This window comes from Eubalaena glacialis, chromosome 11 (genome assembly GCF_028564815.1).
Source record: "Eubalaena glacialis isolate mEubGla1 chromosome 11, mEubGla1.1.hap2.+ XY, whole genome shotgun sequence".
NCBI lineage: Eukaryota > Metazoa > Chordata > Mammalia > Artiodactyla > Balaenidae > Eubalaena > Eubalaena glacialis.
The window spans coordinates 41,582,181-41,605,690 of record NC_083726.1 but is presented as its reverse complement, the minus strand read 5'-3'; the positions used below and the strand labels follow the sequence as shown (position 1 = coordinate 41,605,690).

General features: G+C 35.7%; 1 protein-coding gene across 4 annotated transcripts in view; it reads left to right on the top strand.

Moving 5' to 3' along the window:
- The window catches only part of NAV3 (neuron navigator 3), a 580,735-nt gene that overhangs the window by 376,200 nt on the left and 181,025 nt on the right, over positions 1 to 23,510 (top strand). For all 4 annotated transcript variants that reach the window (XM_061206367.1, XM_061206364.1, XM_061206366.1 and 1 more), the window contains 3 exons: positions 5,774 to 5,842; positions 9,005 to 9,144; positions 19,023 to 20,049. In XM_061206367.1, coding sequence (XP_061062350.1) covers positions 5,774 to 5,842; positions 9,005 to 9,144; positions 19,023 to 20,049 — 1,236 coding nt within the window. The remainder of the gene's footprint in view (positions 1 to 5,773; positions 5,843 to 9,004; positions 9,145 to 19,022; positions 20,050 to 23,510) is intronic.

The window sequence follows — 23,510 nt, the reverse complement described above, 5'->3', positions numbered from 1 at the left end:
ACAAACATGTCTTTATATCTGGGTCCAATTTGATTTTTGAAGATGAAAGCTAAGGAATAAGATTATATAATTTTTACTTCTGCATGGAAGTCCACTGTTAGAATAACTACAAAAGAAATAGAACCTTCCACGAAAATCTTGCACTGAGCCACTCAAAATCTTCTTAACAATATTTGATGAGAGCATAAGGAAGAGATCGAGTAAGTTTTTACTCTCATTCTAAGTGTTCTGATTAATAAGGGTTGCTGGAATCCTAGCCAAGGATTTTGAGCTACCACAGGACTCCGCAGAAAAAAGTTCTGTGATTGATTAATTAGTCATGTGTGCAATGAACATGGGAATGGCAAGTTATAAATAGTATGCCATAATTTTCTAGCTCTTACTAAAATGTGGCTTAAACATTTAAAAGATAGTGTTTACTTGGAAGATTTTTGAGAATTGCTTGGACACTAAAAGCATCAGACCATTTAAAATTTGTTTTACTGTTTATTTCCGATTTCTACATAAAGTCATCTGTGGAATGAAATTATTTAAAATTCCCTATCTAAATGCTGAAGAGTATCTATTGAAAGTAGATTTATTTGACACTGGAAGAGATGATACTCTGAAGGCAATATAAAGTTATTATCATAATGTCTTGGAGATACAAATCCAAAGGGCAATGAATTATTAGCAAAAGAAGCATTAAAGTATCACAAGTTGTACTTTGCAAGAAAATGATATGATATAGTAGAACACAGCACAGCTTATAGAATCCAACAGAAGAAAGTTTAAATTTCAGTACTATTATTTATAAGATGTATAACTTGTACAAATTACTTAATGTTTAAAGGCGGTTTCATATTTTTCAGTCAGGAATAGAGTATCACCTTTGCAGGACTATTGTAAGGAATAAATGAAAAAATAAATGTAAACTGTCACTTAATAAGGACACAATGAAGACAAGTGTCTTCCTTTAATATACTTCTGATAATTCCATTCTTAAAACAATTTCCCTTGGTTAAAAGATGGTGATATAACATACCATTTTTTGATAATACTACCCAGTAAATAGCAATCAATAGTTAATTACTAAACACATACCAACCCATGATAGGAACTGAGAATGAAGAAATGAACATACCGTAATTCCTGTCCTGGTGAACAATGCAGTCTGTTCAGGAGATAAGCATTTACCCTGATAAATTTCCATGTTAACCTAATCCTTAGAGATGAATAAAGACCTGGGGACTAATGGAGGACAAAACTAACTCTACAAGACTTGAGAAATGCCTCAAGAAGGAGGTGACACTTGAGCAGGATCTTAAAGCAGAAGTAAGATTTCATAATGTGGGGAAGAGAAGCCATGGTGTTTCAGATGAAGGAAACCTCATGAGAAAAGCCATGGAGCCGGAGGAGAAGAGGCCTCAGGCCAGAAGCAGAGGTGTGATGACAGTGGAGAACATGGGATGGAAGATGTGTAGAGGAGATGAAGCTGTAAGAGAGTCTATGAGGAGACACACGGAAACACTCAGTAAACCAGATCACAGAGCTTGGACCATATCCTACAGACAATGGAGAGTCAACAGCAATTTCAAAGAAAGAGATTGACATCTATTCTTTCTTGGGAAAGAAAGTTCTGTTAGTTCTATTGACTGTGAGAAGAATGATTGGATTTGGTTGGCAATAAAAAAGGGATGATAACAAAGGGACTAGTGGCAGGGCATTATTAGAGTCCATGAGAGAAATGACACAGAGGTAAAAATGGAGTGGGTCATGTCAAGGAAGACAACTCTTCTTTGTTCAATGGAAAAAAAAAAAAGTTGGTGACACTAAACTTAAATAGCAAAGTCAAAGAGAGAGAGATGATTTGAAAGAATAATGTGTTAAGGTTTGAACATTTTGGGGATATCTGGGAGAAATGTAGCTGATAGATCCAGGTAGAATATGTAGGAGATAATGAGATACTTAGAAAAAAGGCTCTGAGTTTAGAATTGAGATTGGAGTATAAAATACAGATTTGATATAAAAAGAATGGAGGGATATACTAGCTGATACCTAGGATTATGGTTTTGAAAATATTCATGGGCATAGTACAAAATTTAGAAGGGGTGATGGTGAGTGGACCTGTGTTTTGGAAGGAGGAGGAGGAGTAGCTCAAGAGACAGCTGTCGTGTTAAGAAAGCTAAGTGAGTTGAGGATTTCTAGAGGAAGGAGGGTGTCAACACTATCTAAAGCTGCCGCAGCAGAACAGAAAATGAGGCATGGCTTGAGATGTTTAGATTATGCTCTTTGACTTTGGAAACAAGTGTTTTTCTTCCAAGCTTGGACATCTGTGGATGTTCTGTAGAGCACAGCTTTTATTATGCATAGGAATCCTGTTAAAATGCAGATTCTGATTCAGTAGATTTGGGATGAGACCTAATATTCAGTATTTCTAACAAGGCCCAGGTGACGCCATTTTGTTTGTCTGTGGACAACACCTTGAGTAGTGAGGCTCTGGTGGTTAATAAAAATAGGTGATTGCAATTCAGGATCAGTTTACTTTGAGAAGCTTTCTTTCCTTATAATAAATGGATATTACAGTTCTACATGGGGATTTGCACTGAAGCTGTATTGGATAGTTCTGGCAGTTTGGATCCTTCTGTGTATTGAACACCAGATGAGTTTCATCCTTTTTTTTAATTGACTGTCTCTAATCTCCTCCTCTTCCCTTCCATTTTAGGGGAAATAAAAAGCTTTCCCTTGATATTCTACTTTACAGGATAGATGAGAAGATACTTCCTTTAGTAGAACCCACAGTGTGTCTCAAAATATTTATTTTTTTGTGCTTTTGTTTCTGATACTTTTTGCCACCCATTAGCTAGAAGGACTTTCATTTGACAACATTTCAGGAAAAAAATACATAATCTTCTAACCAGATGTCTGCAAATCCTTAGTTTAGTGGTGTTCTGACTATTTATCTACCCCCACTTGCCTCAGAGCTGTGTCTACATGTCCCTTGTGTCTATTTCACTAATAAACTGCTTTGGCTGTACCTACTCACCTGCTTTGTTACTAGCCCATTTGTAAATCTGAAATTAGGTACATGGTATCACAAACACTGCAGGGGATAAAATTTGTTTCTGCTGCATAGAGAGCCAGGGCCAGGTAAAAAAGGAAGGAAGGAAGGAAGGAAGGAAGGAAGGAGGGAGGGAGGGAGGGAGGGAGGAAGGAAGAAAAGAAAGAAAGAAAGAAAGAAAGGAAGGGAGCTAGAGGCATTGTGAGAAGTGTTGGGGCTTGAGTTAGGTGGTAAACATGAAAATTGAAGGAGAACGTAGATAAATTTGTGGAGGTCGAATCAGCGTGGCAGGGTATTGATTGCACATCTACAATAATTAAAAGGAAGGAAAAAGGGAAGACTTGACTATTGAGGTTTCAAGCCCAAAGACCTAAAGAAAATGGTGATCCTGTGTACAGAAATCATGAAATGAAAGGAAGGATCTGATTAGAACTTGGGGGATTAAAAAAAGGAAAATGGTGAGTTTGATGTGGTAATTGATTTTGAAGGTCATGGAAATGGATGTCTTTTATTCAGTTGATATTGATGCCCGGGAGTATGAAGCAGATATTAACTCTAGTTTCTAGTAGATTTCATCTGAAATCTTAGGTAAGAATCAAATGAAAGAATGCATACAAGTGTTTGAGGAAAGATGACATATGAAAAAGCATGCTTTTAAGAGATGGGTAATGGAAGAAGGCCTGGTGAAAGAAAGAGAAAATGGACAAGAATGATGGTGGGCAGATCAAGTGAGTTTATTCGTATGACAGTCTATGAAAGAGAGAAATTTAAAAAGGCAGAGGGAAAAATATGGTCAAATACAAAAATATTAGAATATGGTGAGAGTTGAATCAAACTCTTCTTCAAATAACAGTTTCACATTTGTAAGGATAGTATAGAGCAGAAGCCCAGTTTCGAAGAATTAAAGTAGGATGGCTTGGTGCAAAAATATAGGCAACTAGTAGAGTATTCTCATAATAATTAGAAAACACAAGTGGGCAATAAAATCAGATTGATTTTGGCCAAGTCGATTAACCTCTAGATTTTGTTGTTGGTTTTCCACTTCTATGCTAGAAATTATGATACATCTTTAAAATCATGGAGGAAAAAATCAATGAGGTGGCTTCAGTTCCCTGAGGGAAAGTACATTGTTTTATTGGCATCTCTCCTGCTAATATTTGTATTCAATTTGGAGGGTACAGGATAGAAGACATCATGGTGAACCTGTAGGTAGTTCTCTTATTCTTGGGTTGACAAAGCAGACTGATATGTTCACAGAAGATTCTTTTTTTTCACTTTGGGTACTTTTACTTTTACTTTTAATTTTTGAATTAATATTTCATTGGAGTGTTTTGGTTTTTACTTTTAAATTGTCCTCTGATATTATTGTTGCTGAGGTAGTTTGGCCAGTTGTAGCCAGTTGTCTCAGTGTCCAGTACAGTTAGAATACAGAATGCACTCTCTGCAAATAAGAATATATCACATATCCACTTGAAAAACAAGTACTCTGAAAAGCAGTCTAGATATGAGGAATTCTTTATTCCTCTCTAGCCAGGCAGTTCGAAGGCCTGCATACTCCCACCACAGACTGGCTGCATGGAGTAAGAGTTTACTTAGGAAACATGTCACCATCTTAAGGGATCCTTCCCTTGGTTAAATACCCTCTACTTAGCAGCAAAGCAACTGGATTAACAGCAGGGCTCCACATGACCCTTCCACCCTGATTCCAGCAACCCCACGTTGTTCCTGTTTCCTTGGAGGCCTTGGAAACTGTGCATGTACAACAAACGTGTTCATGTAGAGTCATCACAATTCACCAGCAGAGTGATTCTCCACTCACACGTCAACCCATGACCATCACAGCACGTGTGAACATGTTTAAGCCCACTGAGTCTTCCTATATCCTTCAGAACACTAATTTCAGAACCATTAGGTAATTCAGAAATCAGTTCAAATTAAAGCACAAATGTTCATTTTGTTTATAAAGTATCCACTGCTCTTCAAAACTTGGTTTCCATAATGCTTTTTGGTGTGTTTTCAACCAAAGATTGTGATTTAAAAAATCATTAAGAATTGTAATTCAAGAATGCCCAGAAATTGTCATCAGCAGTTGTTCAGTCCGTTTTTGAAGAATTTGACTCCATCTTAATCTCAATTTTTTGCATAGATCTTTCTCTAGAAAAACATCTTGTATTAATCACTTCCATTAAATGTTCTATCCAGGACTAGAGATCAACAATAACTTACTCCACAGAAACCAGATATTTTAATCTTTTGTCTTTCAAAATAGTATTTAGGTTAAAACAGCAAACTAGAAGAGTTTATAAAAGAAAATAATGACTCTCATTTCATACTCTTTTTTCCATTTGAATCTTTTTGAGAAAGAGATCTTGCTATGGTGTTAAGTCAAACTTAAGCTTTCCTGAAGTTTTCACTGTCATTTACAAAGGTTGAATTTTTTCTAAGATGGAATAATATTACTTTAAAAATATTAATATTGTCACACAACCATTTTTTAAAATTCGTTGATGACACACTTAAGGGGTCCACAGCATTATTTATTTCATAATATGTTCATAATCAAAGGTCATGGTATATGTGTTGCATTATCATAATTTTCTAATTTATTCTTTATACATGTTTATACATGTTCTAATTGCATTTCATTAACTCATAGTTTTCTTGTAAGTTTGTACTTTCTTTCCATGTTCAAAGAATCTCTTTAATTCAATTTCTCTGTTTCTCCTCATACAGTCTGGCAGCCAGATATGCAACTCAGTCTAATCACAGTGGAATTGCAACCAGTCAAAAAAAGCCTACTAGGTCAGTTAATATCTCTAATTTATTGCTTGTTAGTGATAATAAAGTAAATGCCCAGGGATATTTTGTCCTATCATTCTAAATTTTTTCAAAAACTGACATACTTCTGGATGAAAAGGTTAGAGTACCGAATTCTTCTAAGTAGATTTCCATACGCCTTCTTGGGCATGAACATGTTTGTGTTAGATTATGAAATGGGTCTTGGGTTCTTCTAATTCAGTTTTGTTATACATAGTGCTATGACTGGTCTGAGGTCTAGGTTCTAGGCTTAGAGAAAGTCAAGGAAAAAAATTACTTTGAAGACCCCATTCTTTCCAGGCCACAAATCTGGAAGTAAAACAAGATTGTAATTGCTTTTTGAAATGGGTATGCATTAACTATTGCACATTTTGAAGCAGAAGTGAGAAACATTGGCAGATTTTTGTGGGAAAGTTAGCACCAGGTCAGCCTGAACCATTCTTTTTTATCTTTAATCATTTAAATTTTTGCTTCTTTATGACATATGTATTTTAAAGGCAGTCTGTTATAGTAAATGACAGTGCATTATATACTGTTTGGAAAATACTGGTATAGAAAAATGTGTGGAAAGTGATTTTTTTTAATGTTAAGTTACTGGAGGCATGATGGTACAGCTAAGTGAAGCCACAGCAAATGTGTTTTGCCCCCCCTGATTATTATGTGGTTATATGTGCCATCTCACTTCCTGGGGAAGTGTCTCAGTGGTGGTTTACTAGTCACTACTCTAATAATGAATCGTATTATGCAGTGTTTCACCCCAAGAACTACTTATGATGCCTTGACTTGAGGTTATGTGCTTTACCCCTTGCCTTGGTTTCCTAAGTTATGTTCATTTCCATAGTAATTAAACTGATTCTGGAAAGGCAAATTAAAAGGGTATTTAATTAAAAATCAAAAGAAATGATATAAACTAGGATGCGCAAAGAACAGTGACCTGCCATGTTCAGTAAGCATTTTTTATTACTACTTCTAAGACTTAATGAATATAAAATATATTTTAAGTACTTCTTTGATTTAATAGAACATCTCTTTTTTTGGCTTCATTCTCATTTCTCTTTTTGTTACTTTGATGAATGATCTGGAGCTCTGGCTGACTGTCAAATTAGGGTAATGAGAAGAGCAAATGGATTTTTTAATTTGTTTTAATTTGTTCTTCTGAGAACTAAAGATCACTTGGCTTCATGGGTCACAGTCAAGATCAAAATGCATTTTACTTGCTTTCTAGAAACAGGTCAAGTTTCATTGCAAGTAGGGCAAATTTTGTGACAAAATTTGTTTATAAATGTGAGTTTGGAATGAACTTTCTAAGTCTATGGCTGTGTCTACAGGACTAGTTCTCAGATTTATTATGATGGGACATTTGGCCAAATTAATTAGTTGAGTTCCTTCTACATAGTGCAATCACTGGTACTCAAAATTGCTGGTGTCTGTGGTTATTGTGCTAGACTTACAAACCCTGTAGATCCATTTGAGTAAAAGTTAAATGCTGGAGTCATTTGGAAAAGATTCTAATCTTGTGCATGACACAACCTCTAATTAGCAAAATAGCTGAAGGAACTATTTATTAGCCATATGTATTTAAACTCCAAAATACAGTCAACATTTTGAAACTATTAACTATTCCAAGATATCAACATTTCTGGTCTTAAGCTGGCGTGTGTGTTTTCCTGATGTTCATTCCATTTCGCAATACCTGTTACTATTATAAAATATTTATAGTATACATTTAAGAGTTTGATTTCCTGATAATCTATGGAAATAATGTGTCAAGTAGTATAATAAGATGAGTTAAAATTTGAATATTGTAGCAACTGATTGTGAAATTGTGATATATTGGGTACCAATATAATAGATATAAACATTCTTTTAATTTAAATATTTTGTATAACAAGAAAAAATTAATTGCTTCATTTATAAGTTATGGATTGTTTTTGTTATTTTTCTTTTAAAATAGAACTTATTAGAGCAGTACACAGTGACATTCACATGGTGGCAGCAAATACTAGCAAAGACGCTGGCAACCCTTAATATCATGTTTTTAAATGTCTTAAGATGCCAATATTAATTCTTGATTTCTAGTTTTTCATTAATGCAGATTGCGTTTATTATACATACACAATATACATTAGTATTAGTATAAAATAAAATATAGTAATTGCATATTTTATGCACAGTTCTTGAAATAATTGATACCTGAAATTTTAATATGGAAACTGTTTAAACAGTGAAATAAATGATCCAAAGTGATGTTTAATTATAGTTCAAATAAAATAACTGCAGATGATTACCTCCCGTCAAACTTCCCCTAATTCTAATACAGTCTACCTACATTTCCTCATGTCTTGTCCTTCATACACAACGAGTAGCTAAAGCTACTATCACTGTAGGTGTATCTTAAATTGTCATTCTACTAGCATAGATTTTCTTCTTATGAGACCTGCATCCTTGTTGCATGGCCTGTGTGATCAGTTGGCCACACTTGTGAGATAACCAGCTAGAGTCTAGGTGCTTACTTTTGGCAAGAGAGTGAAAGATTTTATGTGAGACAGATCAGTCAAATATGAACAAACTCATGAACTTGGTCTCCACACCGTGTTTTTGAGTAATTAACTAGCTTAGATATTCAGTAAGCATTTGCTATTTGCAATTTGTATGTAACTTTATTCTTCTTGTTATTAATGTACAAGTTCATTTAAGATACAGCCACCTAAGATAAAAACAAATGTCCCGTATATTGAAAAGAACAACTTAACAACAACTGCAGGCAGCTGGTTAATACCCTGAGAATATAATAGATTCTAGTTAAGTATTATTATTTCCCTTGCTTATCATGTAATTGTTACAGTACCTTTAAATCAAAGTTTTATTCATCAGGTGCGTATAGGCATGACTTTTTTAGTTAAAATTACTTTATTTCTAATTGTCCTGCATTATTAATATACTTTGGAGGCAAATTATATCATATGAACCAAGATTTTTCTGAAGATTTTCAAACCTTGTGTTTAGCTATTTGTCACTTAAACCAACATTTTCTGCTGAACGTCGTAAATTATGATTCTCCCATTAACTCTTCCCTGCTCAGAACCTCCTGTTCCCTATCTTTTTGTAATGTGCAATAATGATGTAATTTTTCTTGTACTATTTCAGGCTTCCAGGTCCCTCTAGGGTGCCAGCTGCAGGCAGCAGCAGCAAGGTCCAGGGAGCCTCCAATTTAAATAGGAGAAGTCAGAGCTTTAACAGCATTGATAAAAACAAGCCTCCAAATTATGCAAATGGCAGTGAAAAAGGTAAGAGTTCGCCCGTTACATCGTTAAGGCACAAGTGTAACATATGAGCCTCATAAATTACATGCTAAATCTAGTATTTAAGCAGTGTTTGGAATGGAAATGTTATCAGTGGACTTTCTTATATTGTCTAAGTGCCTCCTCCTGAATTCCAGCTTTCTTCAGGACCTTTCCTATCTGAAGAACACTTTAAGGAAATATAGTCATTTATATTAAAGTGGTTAGTGATTATCCCCAAGTATAAAATCTGTTTCTCAAAAAGAGTTCCTCCTGGATGCATGTAAATAGCATTTTCTTTTGTTTTCTCATGTTTTATGAACACTTATCTTGAAATCATAAACCTATATGAAATGTTTTCAAATCCTTGGTTTTAGTTAACATTAAGTGCCATACGTGTTTGAGGAAGTTAAGGTTGGAGCATCAAAATTTAAGACATAATTATGAAGGGTATTTAGTCTTTGAAAGCAGCAGGACAGATAAATATTATGACCTTAGTTTCTCCTATAAGAGACAAATTATTCATGTTTGTTTTATTTTCTTGAACGAGTGTATGATAGAAATATCCGATCACACATTGATCAGGAAGAAAGGACACAGTGGAAGTGTGTGTTAAAGGCAGATTATATATTAACTACTGTATGATACACAGTTCTCTCTAATGTGCACAGTGCGTATTTAAAGAGGTGCTGGCTTGATGCATATCCCTGTGGAGCCTGCATCCAAACGGGAGGATGTGTAATTTACATCTAAACCATGAGAAAATCAAGAACCTCTGCTGTTGGGAGCAGTGTGACCCTGTGAGGGACTAGGGCACGTTGTGGGATTGTGAGGTAGTATTTTCTAATCAATAAAACTTTAACTTCTCTGTGTAGTATTTAACTCTCCATGCAACAAGACATGAAATTCAAAAGCGACAAATACACTTAGTAGAACAGCTGGCAAATTTGGTTTGACTAATTGAACCAGGTAGAGACTTTTTGGCTCAGATTAGATCATTTCCAATTGTTTCATACGGATGATCTGATTAGACTTCTCTTACTCAGACATGAATTGACAGGGGTGATCTATGAATTACACACTTTCGTGAAAATTTCCTACCCATTAAAACAAAATTGGACAGACCGTAAATCCCTGTAAGCAAAGCAGTGTATCTTGATCCCTGTAACATCCCCAGTTCTTGAGTTGAATGGAAAAAGAAGAAAATAGTATGTGTTTGGAAGTTAGGATTTTGTCTTTAAAATAAAGAATAAAACCTTTGATTTGAGGACCTAAGAAATGTTACTGAAGACTTACACTTCTCCTGGAGAGAAAGGGGACAAGAATTTCTTATCAGAAAAACATCTCCCTCATTTTGTGACTTTCCTAGAAAGCATCATACAAAGGCCTATACGTGCTATGAAATTCTAAGGGAAAATAAACATGTTTAGACATTAAGATATGCTGAGTGGACTGCTCAAGTGTCTGATTTTAGCTACATGATACTACAGTTGTATAAGAGTTTTGCAAAAAACGACTAATAACATTGGCAAAGAAACCTAGAAATGCTTTAGATGACCCAACGCTTTGATATCATAATGTATTTTTTGATCATGTGAAATACTTTTTGTATTTCTGGTGTCTAAAAGTAAAAATCCAGAGGTAGCCAAGTATTCATATCTTTCCATAGCCATTCAGCCTCTCTTATGTATGTCTAGGAAGTAGTGCAAAATTAGAAAGTAGCAATATTTATAATAACCACAAGGTGGAGACAGATAACATACGTTACGAGGTTTTTGACCATAAGCAGATTTCCTTAGGTCGGTATCAAGAGCAAAAGTTTTCATGGTGAATTAGCCATTACTTTTAATTCCAACAAAGTAAAATTTCAAAACATTTAAAGTGTATGATCTCACATTCACAAATATTTATAATATTATATATCAAATGTAGGCATTAAATGTCTATAAACTGTCAATAATAATTAAAGGATAAATTGCATTATATAATACAGCCTTCTGGAATTTGTTTTACATGCTATATGGCATTTTCTATTAATGTGGAGTTACAACTTCATATCAGTATATGCAATATCATCTCTAAATTAATCAGTGTGTCATGCTATTTTATATTTCCAAAATATTAGCTTAAATTATAGAGCAAACAAAACAAATATAAACATCACATATGAAACAGTTTATAATTTATTCTTTAGACTATTCGAATGGTACATCTTTTTGGATAAGAATGTTTTATTTAACCTTTGACATGGAGATTTTTCATGTTAGCATCGCATATAAAAATATAAGATTCCATCTGATGACAGGTTGATCTCTGTGACCATATAGTTCATACATATCCTAGGCATGGCCAAATAAGGTGAAAATTAAAGAAGAATTTTCAAAGGTTACAATATTATAATGACAGAATTAAGAAATTACTAACTTGAGTATTCTAATTGCCATTCCTTTTTAGTTATTAGAAAGTATAACAGTTAAATTTAATAAATTAAGATATTTTTACTCAAAAGAAATCATTACACTATCTGTAATGTGCTCCCTGAATGCTTCTAAGTGAATATGTACTTTCTACTTTCTTTAAGAAGTCTTAAATGATGAGTTATATGAATCAATTGGGGAATCTCTAGAATTTGTAATAGATAGTAAAGGTTTATTCACAATTAAAACAATTTCACTTCCTTATTAAAAAACATACTGTTGAAAGCACAGTAGCTTCTCACATGTATGGGATGGTAAAAATAGCTTATTTACGAATTGTGTGACTTATCTAATAAAGGGAAATCAGTAGAGAATCACAAACTGCACTTCAAAAGATACATCTAATACCATTTTAATAATAATACAATCCAAAAAATAGTGTGCTCATTTCACCAAATGGATTAAAATATCGGTGAACATGGCCATAGATTATCACTTGCAGACAAGGCTGAAATAGAAATGTTAAAATAGAAAGCAATGCCACCCCACCATTCTGTTGAAATGGAATGTAGGAACAAATTTCTCAGAACAAATGGTGAAATGAAGATAGTATATTGTTTGTAGAAAAGCATTTCTTTGGGGAGTCCAGGTTTCTTCCCTTGGTGACCTGACATGCAGAGACTGACAATGAATAATATGTTCTGACACTAGCATTTATCAATTTGCCCATGCACCCTATGAGATTACTCTAGACAGATGTATGCTTTAAAGAAAAATCAAATATCTTTTCAGTGGAAATCAGGGATCTTGTGGAAAAAAAAAATGCCCTGGTTCATTTGGGCACACATTTTATATGCCTGAAGCAAATTATCTTAAGAAATAATTCTTGTTTTATAAAATCGACATGATAAATATGAAAAAGGCTTAACAGTTTAGTATTATTAGGAATGTAAATGTCCCTAGCTCTATTTGGAATTCACTTTCTGAATTATCATCTGTAAATACTTATTACTAGACAGAGTTCCTTAGCAGAGAGATGTTTTTCTATGTTGCTAAGAAACATGCCACAGTACCAGAGGGCATGCTCCCATCTCTTTATTGTTTCTCCCATGTGATTCTTACATGGTACCTGTACATCTATGGAAGAGGAGATTTCCTTTCTGTTCTCCTAGGTTCTAATGAAGTATCTTCTGGTGTGAAAGTGTTTTCTTTCATTTACACTCAACATAGATTTAGTATGATTGATATGGAGAATTTAGCAAAATTGAAATTGAACTTTTTAAAACTATAGGTTTAATGTGAATGTTACATTAGTCGTGGAGTTTTGACAGCTAAAACATAGTTACCTAGTTCTTAGGTACTTTTTTAATTACTCTGAAATTACTCTTAAGACCAAAGAACTGAACTGTTTTATTTCCTTTTCAATGCAATGCAAATATGTTTTACTCATTATATCTCTTTACTGGTGATTTCGTTATGTGTTCCACCATGACTTTTTGCTTTATTTCCTTAATAATTATATAAACCTATAATGACATAATTTCAAGTTGATCTTGAGGATTTTTATGAGGTAACATAATTAAGTACATAGATCAAGTGATATGACTAAATAGACTTGGGCATATATGTTGTTTACTTTTGTATACATGCTTACATATTGAGGTGTACATGTATTTTATATGCCTGTACATAAATTACATACTTTTAAAAAATCTGGCTGGTGAATTAAAGCTTCCCTAAATTTTTCAATAGTCCACAAAGTGGCACTCTCACATTACAAACGGTACAATATATACATGTGCAGAATGGATAGTGCCCCTACAATCCCCATAATAGCATTCCATGTTTCTGTTCATCATAAAATTGATGATTGAGGCATTTCGCAAGCTGTCTCTTTATGGGAGACAGTGTGGTGAGGTAAACAAGGGGCCAGTTGGTAACAAAACATATATAAATTTGAATGCTACTTTTTTTAACTTTCAAAATGTTCAGTGTATTTTGGTATATTATTGTAACATGAGAGTCTAAGTTAATTATTTACCAAACTAATTGCCATCACCACATTGATCAGTCATTTCCTTCCTTCCATAATGATCTGTGATGCTGAAGTTGTTCTATAATTAGCAGGGACCATACATATCACGGAGCACAATGCCTGCTGTACAGTGAATACTTTAAAAAGAGTGGTGCTGTTGTCATTTTTATTGTTGTTGCTACTTTCTGTGTTGTTACTTTGTGAATTGAAAGCTGGTTTGCTTCCATCCGAACAGCATACTACTCAGTGAGGAAGAAGAAGTAGACAACTGAGGATGTTCCCTGGTCCTTTCTCAGGCTAGTAGCACCATTGGCAACATAGCACTAAGCTCTGAAGCTAACCTGCCAAATTTCCATGGAGAATCGTCTTTATCTAAACTTCCCATATGCCTGTTGTGACTGCCACATTTACCTCCATGTTTTAATTTTAGAACTAGATTGGCATTTTTCCCAGGTCATCAAAGTTGTTTTTTTTTTTCCCAATATGAAATAACTAAAAATTAACTCTCTGAATTTAGATGTTTTCTAAGCAGGAATTAAAATCTATTCTTACATCAACTCAAAAGGATGGTGCCAGTAGGATGCCCCAGGAGATAGTATATAGCTAACTGAATAGTGAGTATCTTGTATCATGTTCTCCCCATTTATATTCTGCTCATTGAGGAAGAAGGAACCCATATTTCGGGGAGTTACCCAGTTGCCTTCACTGTTGTGACAAACATGTGACTTTCTGGAGAACCGAACCGGCAGAATTTTTGGGTGGGCAAGCAAACATATGGAAAGAAGGGAGAGTCAAAAGCCTCCAAATTTTGTAGTCACATAAACGTGCGTTCCAGTTTTGGCTTTGTCTTTTCTAAATTTTACTCTATGCATGATTTGGAGCAAGTTACTTTCTCTAAGCTTCAGTTTTCTCATTTATAACAAGAGAAACAATAAGTATATTGTAGATTATTATGAGTTTAAATAAGAGGCATATGGGTAGAAGCTCCAAATGTGATACCATGTATCAAAGTACTTGGGAAAAGTAAGCAGTTGATAAATAATATTACTTGGTTGTAATGGAATTGGTGGTGGTGGATGCGAGGTGGAAGAAGAAGGGGAGGAAAAGGAGAGGGAGTGGAAGAAACTTTCTTTTTGGACGCCAGAGACAAGGAACAGCTATAGGCAGAGAGGCCCTGCAAACACAAGATACAAGTCTGTTGCAGGAATGCCCTTAAATATGTGCATTAGATACTTTTGCTTTTCCGCCATACCCAGCTAACAGTTCATTTATAGTCAGAAGCTGAGTTAACAACACTCAGCAATGTATCAGTGAGACCAGGCTACTTACTACTGAATATGTAAATCGCACAGAGACTAGAATTTGTGCCGACCCCCGATCTGTCAGAGCTGCAGAGGCTGCCATTTCAGCAGCTGTTGTTCTGCACCCTTTCTTGTGAGGTGTCCAGAGAGACACTCATTATTCTAATGCTCTCCTGATGCACAGTGACTTATGATTTTCACTCTTCATGAAACCTGAAGCACCTTATTGCTGATTATAGAGAGGAGCTGGGCACAGATTGAGAGTTGAGTTCAGAGAAGTGTCTTCTATGTGTGTACTCATCTGAGAACGATTTTATAGCTTTTGCTGTGACCGTTACTGTAGGCTGGATGTCGATGTCATAATCTGGAGTCCCTCCTGTCTCATTTTTGGGTGTGATGATGTTGAATTTCCTCTGTACTTGAACTGCGATAGCAGTCTATCTAGCTAATGTCGGCACGCTTACAGAGCATCCTGACTGGTCCTTTTCTGCCCTCTTCTCTCTCATCCTCACCAAAGCTCCCAGGCATACAGGGGTAGGAGTCCCCTGGCTTCTTAACCTAGTTACAGAAACACAGAAGATAATACACTAAGTATGTGGCGAAAATGATGAAATAAAGGACATTAGGAAAACCTCTTTTGTTTTTAGTGATCTCTCACCACAGATTGCCAAGCATCTGGGGGGAATGCAGAACTGACCAAGGTTCCAGAAGTCCACAGAGCGAAGAATATTAATGCTGCAGAGCTATGGAACATTTAATGAATTTAGCCAATTTGGACACTGCCATGAGAAATAACTCTTTACAGCCGAACATGGTCTGAGACCAGCAGCGTTGGTATCGTGTGGAAGGTTGTTAGAAATGCAGACTCTCGGGGCCTCCTGCAGATCTGCTGAAGCACAATGTGATATACGTTCAGTAGGATCCCCAGTGACTTAAGCACACATTAAAGTCTGAGACCGTTATGTTAAACACTTAAAATGTCAGACATTCTACGACAATTATAGAGCTTGGGCTCTAGAATCACACATGTGGGATCAAATCCTAGCCACACCACACATTCCTCACTAGCTGTGCACCACTGAATGAGTTGTTTAGACCCTCAAAGCTTGGGTTTCCACAAGTGTGAATTAGAAATAGGAGACCTTCCAAAAAAAAGAGAGGCAAAGTGATTATGAAATTGTCAAAAAAAAAAAAAAAAAAAAGGAGCCCTTCCCATCTAATCGGGTTGTTGTGAACACTAATGTGAGATAATATAGTTAAAGAATCTTCAGTAAAATGCCAGTAGGCATTATTATATTTGTAATAATTATTAATATTATTTTCATTATAGAATAAGAAATATCGCAATAACTTTTGAGATCAATGTAAGAAAGTGAAGATAAATTCAATATGAGGCCATTATGTTCCTCTTAGCAATACTACAACAGACTATGATTTCATTTTGGGGGTACTTTATTTCTCTCTAACTCTGTGTGCCAATATACATATGTACATATTTTTAAAATGTAAATAAATAGAATAAATTTTCACATAGTTTCATATAAAATTCTATATTACTCCTGCCTTGAATGCCTGCATATCTCCCTTAGCTCATTTGTCTTGATCTTATTTAATGTCGTACAGCCCTTTGTGCACTTCTGATCTCTACCATTTCCTTTCCCACCTCCTACTCGTTTAACGTTTAATATATGCCATTCATCTTCTGTGGGTCTGATTTCTTTCCTCTGACTAGATTGTAAGGTGTCTTGGGGAGTCTTGCACAGAATAGCCACTCAGTAAATATTAACAGATGTTATGCCTAGATTCAAGTCCTAGAGATTATAGGAACTGAATAGCATTGATTAATATTTCTGTAAATAGTAGAAAAATAGAGGCATATATGTTGGACAGAAATCTGCAAAACAGTAAGGTCACTGTGTGAAATGCACGGGCGTGTACACAAGTCACTGAACTTGAGAAAATGCATCTTGTTTGGAGATGTTCTTAGTTTCCAGTTGAATCTAGGTAATCGAGAAATAAAGTTTACTTGACAATTCTATTAAAGGCATGAATTTGACATTCACTATTTTTTGTGTTTCTAGAGTCAAGGAATAATGTTATAACTGATAAGCCATTGAACTTCTTGTACATTTGAAAATTAGTATAACATGCTGGTTGACAGAATTAACTTAGAATCCCAAGCTAAGTTCAGTTCTCAGACTTGTCACTTACAAATTATGTAACTTTGGCCAAGTTCTGTTACCTCTTTGTGCTTCAGTTTCTTCATGTGCAAAATGAGGGTAATAATGAATATTTTATGCAGTTGTTGGAAGAACTGAGTTAATGTATTTCAAAAACTTAGTTTAGTGCCTGTCACACACAAGGTGCTATGTGTGTAATGTAGAACTATGCATTACAGGTGTGGTCTTTGCTTTCATGGACTGCATCAACAGTGCAGTAGAGGAAACAGGCAATCACAGTGAAGTTATCTACGTTTGTCTGTACTATTGGCATTGTTAATATAAACTTCACAAATCTATTATATTATTTTAGGCACACTTATTTTTTTTTAAAAACCTAACTCACACAAATATTTAATGAAGAATTTAACCTCTTTTCCTATCTCTAACTTTCTTTATTAACTTTTTAATGTAAATTTCTTCTTCTGAAAAATGGGTAAGACAAGTATTCTATACCAATTGGCTTAATTACCTACTGTTTATCATGCATTTTGATACTGTTGGAAAAAACATTTAAAAGTGAAAGCATTGTAGTTTTAGATCTATGAATATTTAATGGAATTTAATGGTCTCCAATTCCTGAATATTATGAAAGGATTTATTAATAAAATATTTCCTTTGGACATTTCATCAAAAACAGCTTAGCATTTATTTGACAATATCTAGTATGTTAACAGTATCAACGTTGCCTCTTTTACATAAATATCTAATTTAATCATTTGTCACTCCATTTCTCAGAAAAAACAGAAAAAGAGGATGGAAGAGGGAGGTATTTATGGTAGATGAAATTTAAGGTAAATGACATGACCAGAATTATATAGTTCTCCAGTGTTAACAGTTATACTGAGATCTCTTAACTCCAAGCTCAATTTTTTTTTATTCTATACATTGTTATAAAATCTCTTTTTGGTTTAGTTTTTCATGCTTAAAAATAAGACTTGTAATCAAGCATTAATCAGTGCTATAACAGTCGTATAGAAATTCATATCATAATGAGATTTCTAAGTGGAAAGTAAGTAAACACTAGTGCATTATAAGTACTTATATGACAATTGGCCTTATTTTCTTATAGCCCCCAAAAAGTAGCTTGATTTTTTAATTAGAATTTAAAGTTTGTTCAGATCACTACAGGAGCCTGCAGGTGTGCTAGTTAAGAGCACAGGCTTTGAAATCAGTTCAGGTCCAGGCTGGGTGACTTCGGACAAGTTATGTAGAATTTTTTAAAATTATTTATAAAATTATTATTTGTAAGAATTATTTGTAAAATATCAATACATACCTTGTAGGGTTGTTATAAGGATTATACATATTATTACACATTTTGTAGTATTACATATTTGTATTACATATTTTATATATTTCTTAGTAGATTATCTGACCCATATAAACATCCCTTTCAATATTTATTTTGTACAAATAAAAACAATATTAACAAAAAGCTAAATTATGATTCTAAAGCATATTTAATCAGATAAGAATAAGCTAGGCTCCCTGTATGTTAAAGCAATTTCTCAGTATTCATTATTTTTATAGGGCAAGGTGGAATATCCATTCACTGCTATGAGCTACAGTAGTGGCTGGAAGAATACAGAGAATTGCTTAGCGGAGGGAGAGTGTTTTATTCATCTTTAGACCTCTGTGACCAGCGAAATTCATTTGGCTAAGAATAATTTTAGAAGGGAAAACAAGTGTTGTGTTTTTTTTCCCCACTGTCCCTCAGACACTGAATGTTTGATATATGGTACAAAACCCACCACATTACAGAAGTGATTGATGCCACATAGCATGTCCGTTTCCAGTTCAGAGGAAAGAAACTTCCTTGTGCCTATAGTTAGAAATACTCAGTGGTGTGACATAAGTGATCAAAAACTAATCAGCCTTTTTAAAAATGTTTCTTCTTAACCACGTCCAGATTCCTCCAAAGGACCTCAACCATCTTCAGGTGTGAGTGGTAGCACGCAGCCCCCCGGCACCGCTGGGCAGCCCCCGGCCTCTGCCATCCCTTCTCCGAGCACCAGCAAGCCGTGGCGCAGCAAGTCCATGAATGCCAAGCACAGCGCCACCTCCACCATGCTGACCGTGAAGCAGTCGAGCCCAGCCACCTCTCCCACACCATCTGCAGACAGACTGAAGCCCCCTGCCTCAGACGGGGGCAAAGCAGCTCCCTCGGGACAGAAATCCATGCTTGAGAAATTCAAGCTGGTCAATGCCCGGACTGCTTTACGCCCCCTGCAGCCTCCCAGTTCAGGACCCAGTGATGGTGGGAAGGAGGACGATGCCTTTTCTGAATCTGGTGAAATGGAAGGCTTTAACAGTGGTCTGAATAGTGGCGGTTCAACAAATAGCAGCCCCAAAGTGTCACCGAAATTAGCCCCTCCAAAAGCTGGAAGCAAAAATCTCAGCAATAAAAAGTCTTTGCTACAGCCAAAGGAAAAAGAGGAAAAGAACAGGGACAAAAATAAAGTTTGCACTGAAAAACCAGTCAAGGACGAGAAAGATCAGGTGGCGGAGACGGCTCCAAAAAAGACCTCTAAAATTGCAAGCTTAATCCCAAAGGGCAGCAAGACGACAGCAGCCAAGAAGGAAAGCTTAATCCCCTCTTCCAGTGGGATTCCAAAACCGGGCTCAAAGGTGCCAACAGCAAAGCAAACTGTTTCACCGGGAAGCTCAACAAGCAAAGAGTCTGAAAAATTCAGGACTACCAAGGGAAGCCCTTCCCAGTCCTTCCCTAAGCCCGTAACGACTGAGAAAGCAAGCACATCCAACTGCCCTGCTCCTTTGGAAGGAAGGGAAGCTAGCCACGCTTCTCTGGCCGGTTCCTCTGCTGGGTCAGCGGCGCAAGGCAGTGGGCAGAGCGTGGGAAATGGTGCTGTCCAGCTCCCTCAGCAGCAGCAACACAGCCACCCAAATACTGCCACCGTGGCTCCATTCATTTATAGGTAAGGCGGGCTCCGTTGGTCCACAGCTGTAAACATTGACAGGTCTGCATTCTCAGAGTATACATAATAAGGAAGGTTGCGGAGTCCTATTTCACATAGTCATTTTGGAACAGTGTTTCATGCTGGAGAGAGAGGCCTAGAATTAAAATTTTTAAAAGAAAGCCTCCCATATCCTCCAATCTGTTAGTCCTCATCTCCTTCCCCTCCCCCCTCCCCTCCCCCCCACTCAAGAACCGAGGCATTTGAAAGTTAACCTACTTGTCGTCAAAGGCAAAATAGAACCCAGATGTCATGACTTTTCCCTGTGTCTATTACTTTTACTACTATTATTTCTATTGTTAGTCTTTTAAAATAATTCTCATTGTTATAGAGTTGAGAGATATTTTTGTTTTCACCGATGAGAAAAAGTAAACCATAATGGTTAAGGGGGCACGCTCTGGGATCAGGCAGATATTGACTTAATGCCCAGCTCTGCCACTTACCAGCTATATGCCTTTGGACAAAGAATTTAACATCTCTTAGTCTCATTTTCAGCTGTCATATAGAAATAATAGTATCTACCTTGTAGAGTTGGGAAGAATAACAGGCATAATGCATATAAGATGCTTATTATATATTCTGGCACATTGTACATGTTTGTTAAATGTTGTTTATAAGGCATTGCTTTCCCAACATAAAATTTATATTAATTTCGACAGCTAGGCCTGTTGTTTCCAGGCAAAAATAATAATCTATATAATTATTATATTTAACTTTATTAAATTTTTTGTTATATATTTATATTATTTTTCATTTATTAAAATACATAGCACATGCTATATTTTAAAATATATATCCTACTAGACAGTTGTAAAAAGAACACATTTTGCCTATTGTCTTGTGGTAAGTTTTACTCGATTAGGACTATGTCAGTGCTGCTGTGTCTCCATTTTTATCCACTGTCCTTTCAGTGAAGAGGTAGCTAGGGAGGAATAATGCCTGCGACTTTGGCAGGTGTACAGTTCATCAACAGGAAGAATAGGATGTAGGATCTGCTGCAAATAGGAAAAGGTCAAGATTATATAGTTTCAAATTTTATTAAATTTATTAAATATATGAGTTTTTAAGTAAAGATAATAATTATAATGATTTGTTTCCCCTCAGTGAAAAACCTAAGTGCTTTAAGTGATTTTTTCTGGGGCTTTATGTACTCATCCAAACAAATGTATAATTATTGAATTTCAGGTCTTAGGCTACCTCATTTAAGGCTGCTATTCTGACTTTAATAGCAAAAATTCATTTAAAACCTTTGTATCTGCATCACATGGTGTTACCGAGCCCAAGCTTGCTCTGCTTGCCACATGACAGGCCAATAAATCGGGAGATGAGTTGTTGGGGCAAGGAATAACGACTTTACTCAGAAAGCCAGCAGACCGAGAAGATGGCACCCTAGTTGCAAAAAAAACATTTTCCCTCAGTCCGTATTCTCTGGGCTCTTTTTCTACAGAGAAGGGGGAGGGGGAGGGGCCCACTGCAGTGCCAGCCAATGGCTGAGTGGGGCCACTAACAGTCGGTTGCTCATTGACAGTTGCTCACTAATGGTTGCTCGCTTGGGGGAGGGGCCCACTGCGGTGCCAGCCAATGGCTGAGTGGGACCACTAACAGTCAGTTGCTCAATGACAGTTGATCACTAACTGTGGCTCGCTTGGGGGAGGGGCCCAGTGCGACGCCGACCAATGGCTGACGGGGACTGCTATAGGTCGCGCCTGTCCCACCTGTATTACAGTGGGAGTCTGCATATCCTTCTAGCTCCAGAGACCCTATCTGACAAAGGAGAATTTCAGATGTCAAAATCATAATCCACGTTTCAAAAATATAAGAAAAAATTATAAAGTTTAAAATATGTCATACTCAGCACACTTGTCACTCTCAAATGTATTCTGTAAGAACATCAGTCATTTCAAATCACCACGGATGAATTTCACAGGAAAGTCTAAATCTAAGCAAAAAGAACATATCCACCAGTTTAGCAAGCTTCTTTCTATAAGTAGCAGCAAACTTCTTTGGTTGTTTGCAATAACATATCCAGTGGGTACAGATTTAGTGATTTTCATTTGACGGTGTAACCTTTGCTATCTGAAAGAGGAAGCAACACAGTTTAGAGGTTAAAGTGTGAATCAACCGTGTGACTGCCAAATTCTCCAGCCTCTTTGAGTTTCTTTCTGCCCTCTTTAAAACGGAGATTGTAAAAGTGAGGTAATATAGCCAAGTAGCTAGGATTACAGGCGGTAGAGTCCGTTTGCTCTACCATGGTTCAGAAACTGCACCTTGTATTATTGAGACAATGGCCCCAAGAGCCAGGTTGCCTGGGTTGGAATCTTGATGACACCATTTATTAGTCATGTGACTTTGTGTAATGCATTTAAAGACTCTTGAGACTCAATTTTTATAATCTGTAAAATGGAGATGATAATAATAGAAGCTTCCTCATAAGGCTGTTTTGAAGATTAAATGAGTTGATATTTATCCAGGGTTCAGAACAGTACCTGCCACACAGTAAATGACCTTCCCCAGACTTCAGTTTCTAATTCTGTAAAGTGTGGTAGAAGAATATCTACCTCATTTGGTTGTTTTAAAGATTAAATAAGGCAATCTTGTGTAAAGTCTTCAGCACAGAGCCAGATTCAGAATAAATTGCTTATAAATGTCAGTAATTATTTGTTTTATTATCAATAATATAAAGTAGTTGAAAATAAATAAAACCATCTAATAAGAAATGTCACATCATAGTCTACATATGAGGAAAAGTTTACTTGAAGTCTTTTATAAATTCAGAATAATTTTGTAAATGATAATATAAATCCTGTTAAGATTGAGTGGTCAATATTCAAGTTTCCTAACTGTCAGTGAAAGAGATATCATAGAGTCATGTCATCTGGCTTATGTGACCCCTGATGTCCTTTCAATTCTGACTACTACAACACCATTTAAGAATTTCTCTTGCAAAATCCCTGACAGACTTTTCTGGAGTTGCTAATCATTTGATACAATAATAGTAATAACTTACTATTTTATAATGGTATTTGTTGAATGCTTACTTAGTACAAGTCTGTATTACAAAATTTATGTTCATTTTTTTCATTTAAACTGTGTCATAAACCCATGACAAGGGAATGTTACCCCATTTTACAGAGATGAAGAAGCAGCGATTTCAAGGCAGAATAATGATAATCTCTTAAAGTCACAGGCCTGGCAGGAATTTGCCTTTGAATCCATATATGCCTGAGTCTGTAGTGTGCCTTCCTTTGCTTAGCAGTTCTTGCTGTATGTGTAGAAATAAGAGGTATTGTTACTAGAAAAATTCTGGCTGGGAAAATGTCAAGAGCAGATTTGCAGATATTGTAATCAGAATTCATTTATATTGGGAAATACTTAATTGCTTTTAAGTAGAATAACTTTAAAATACATATATATGTATGTAT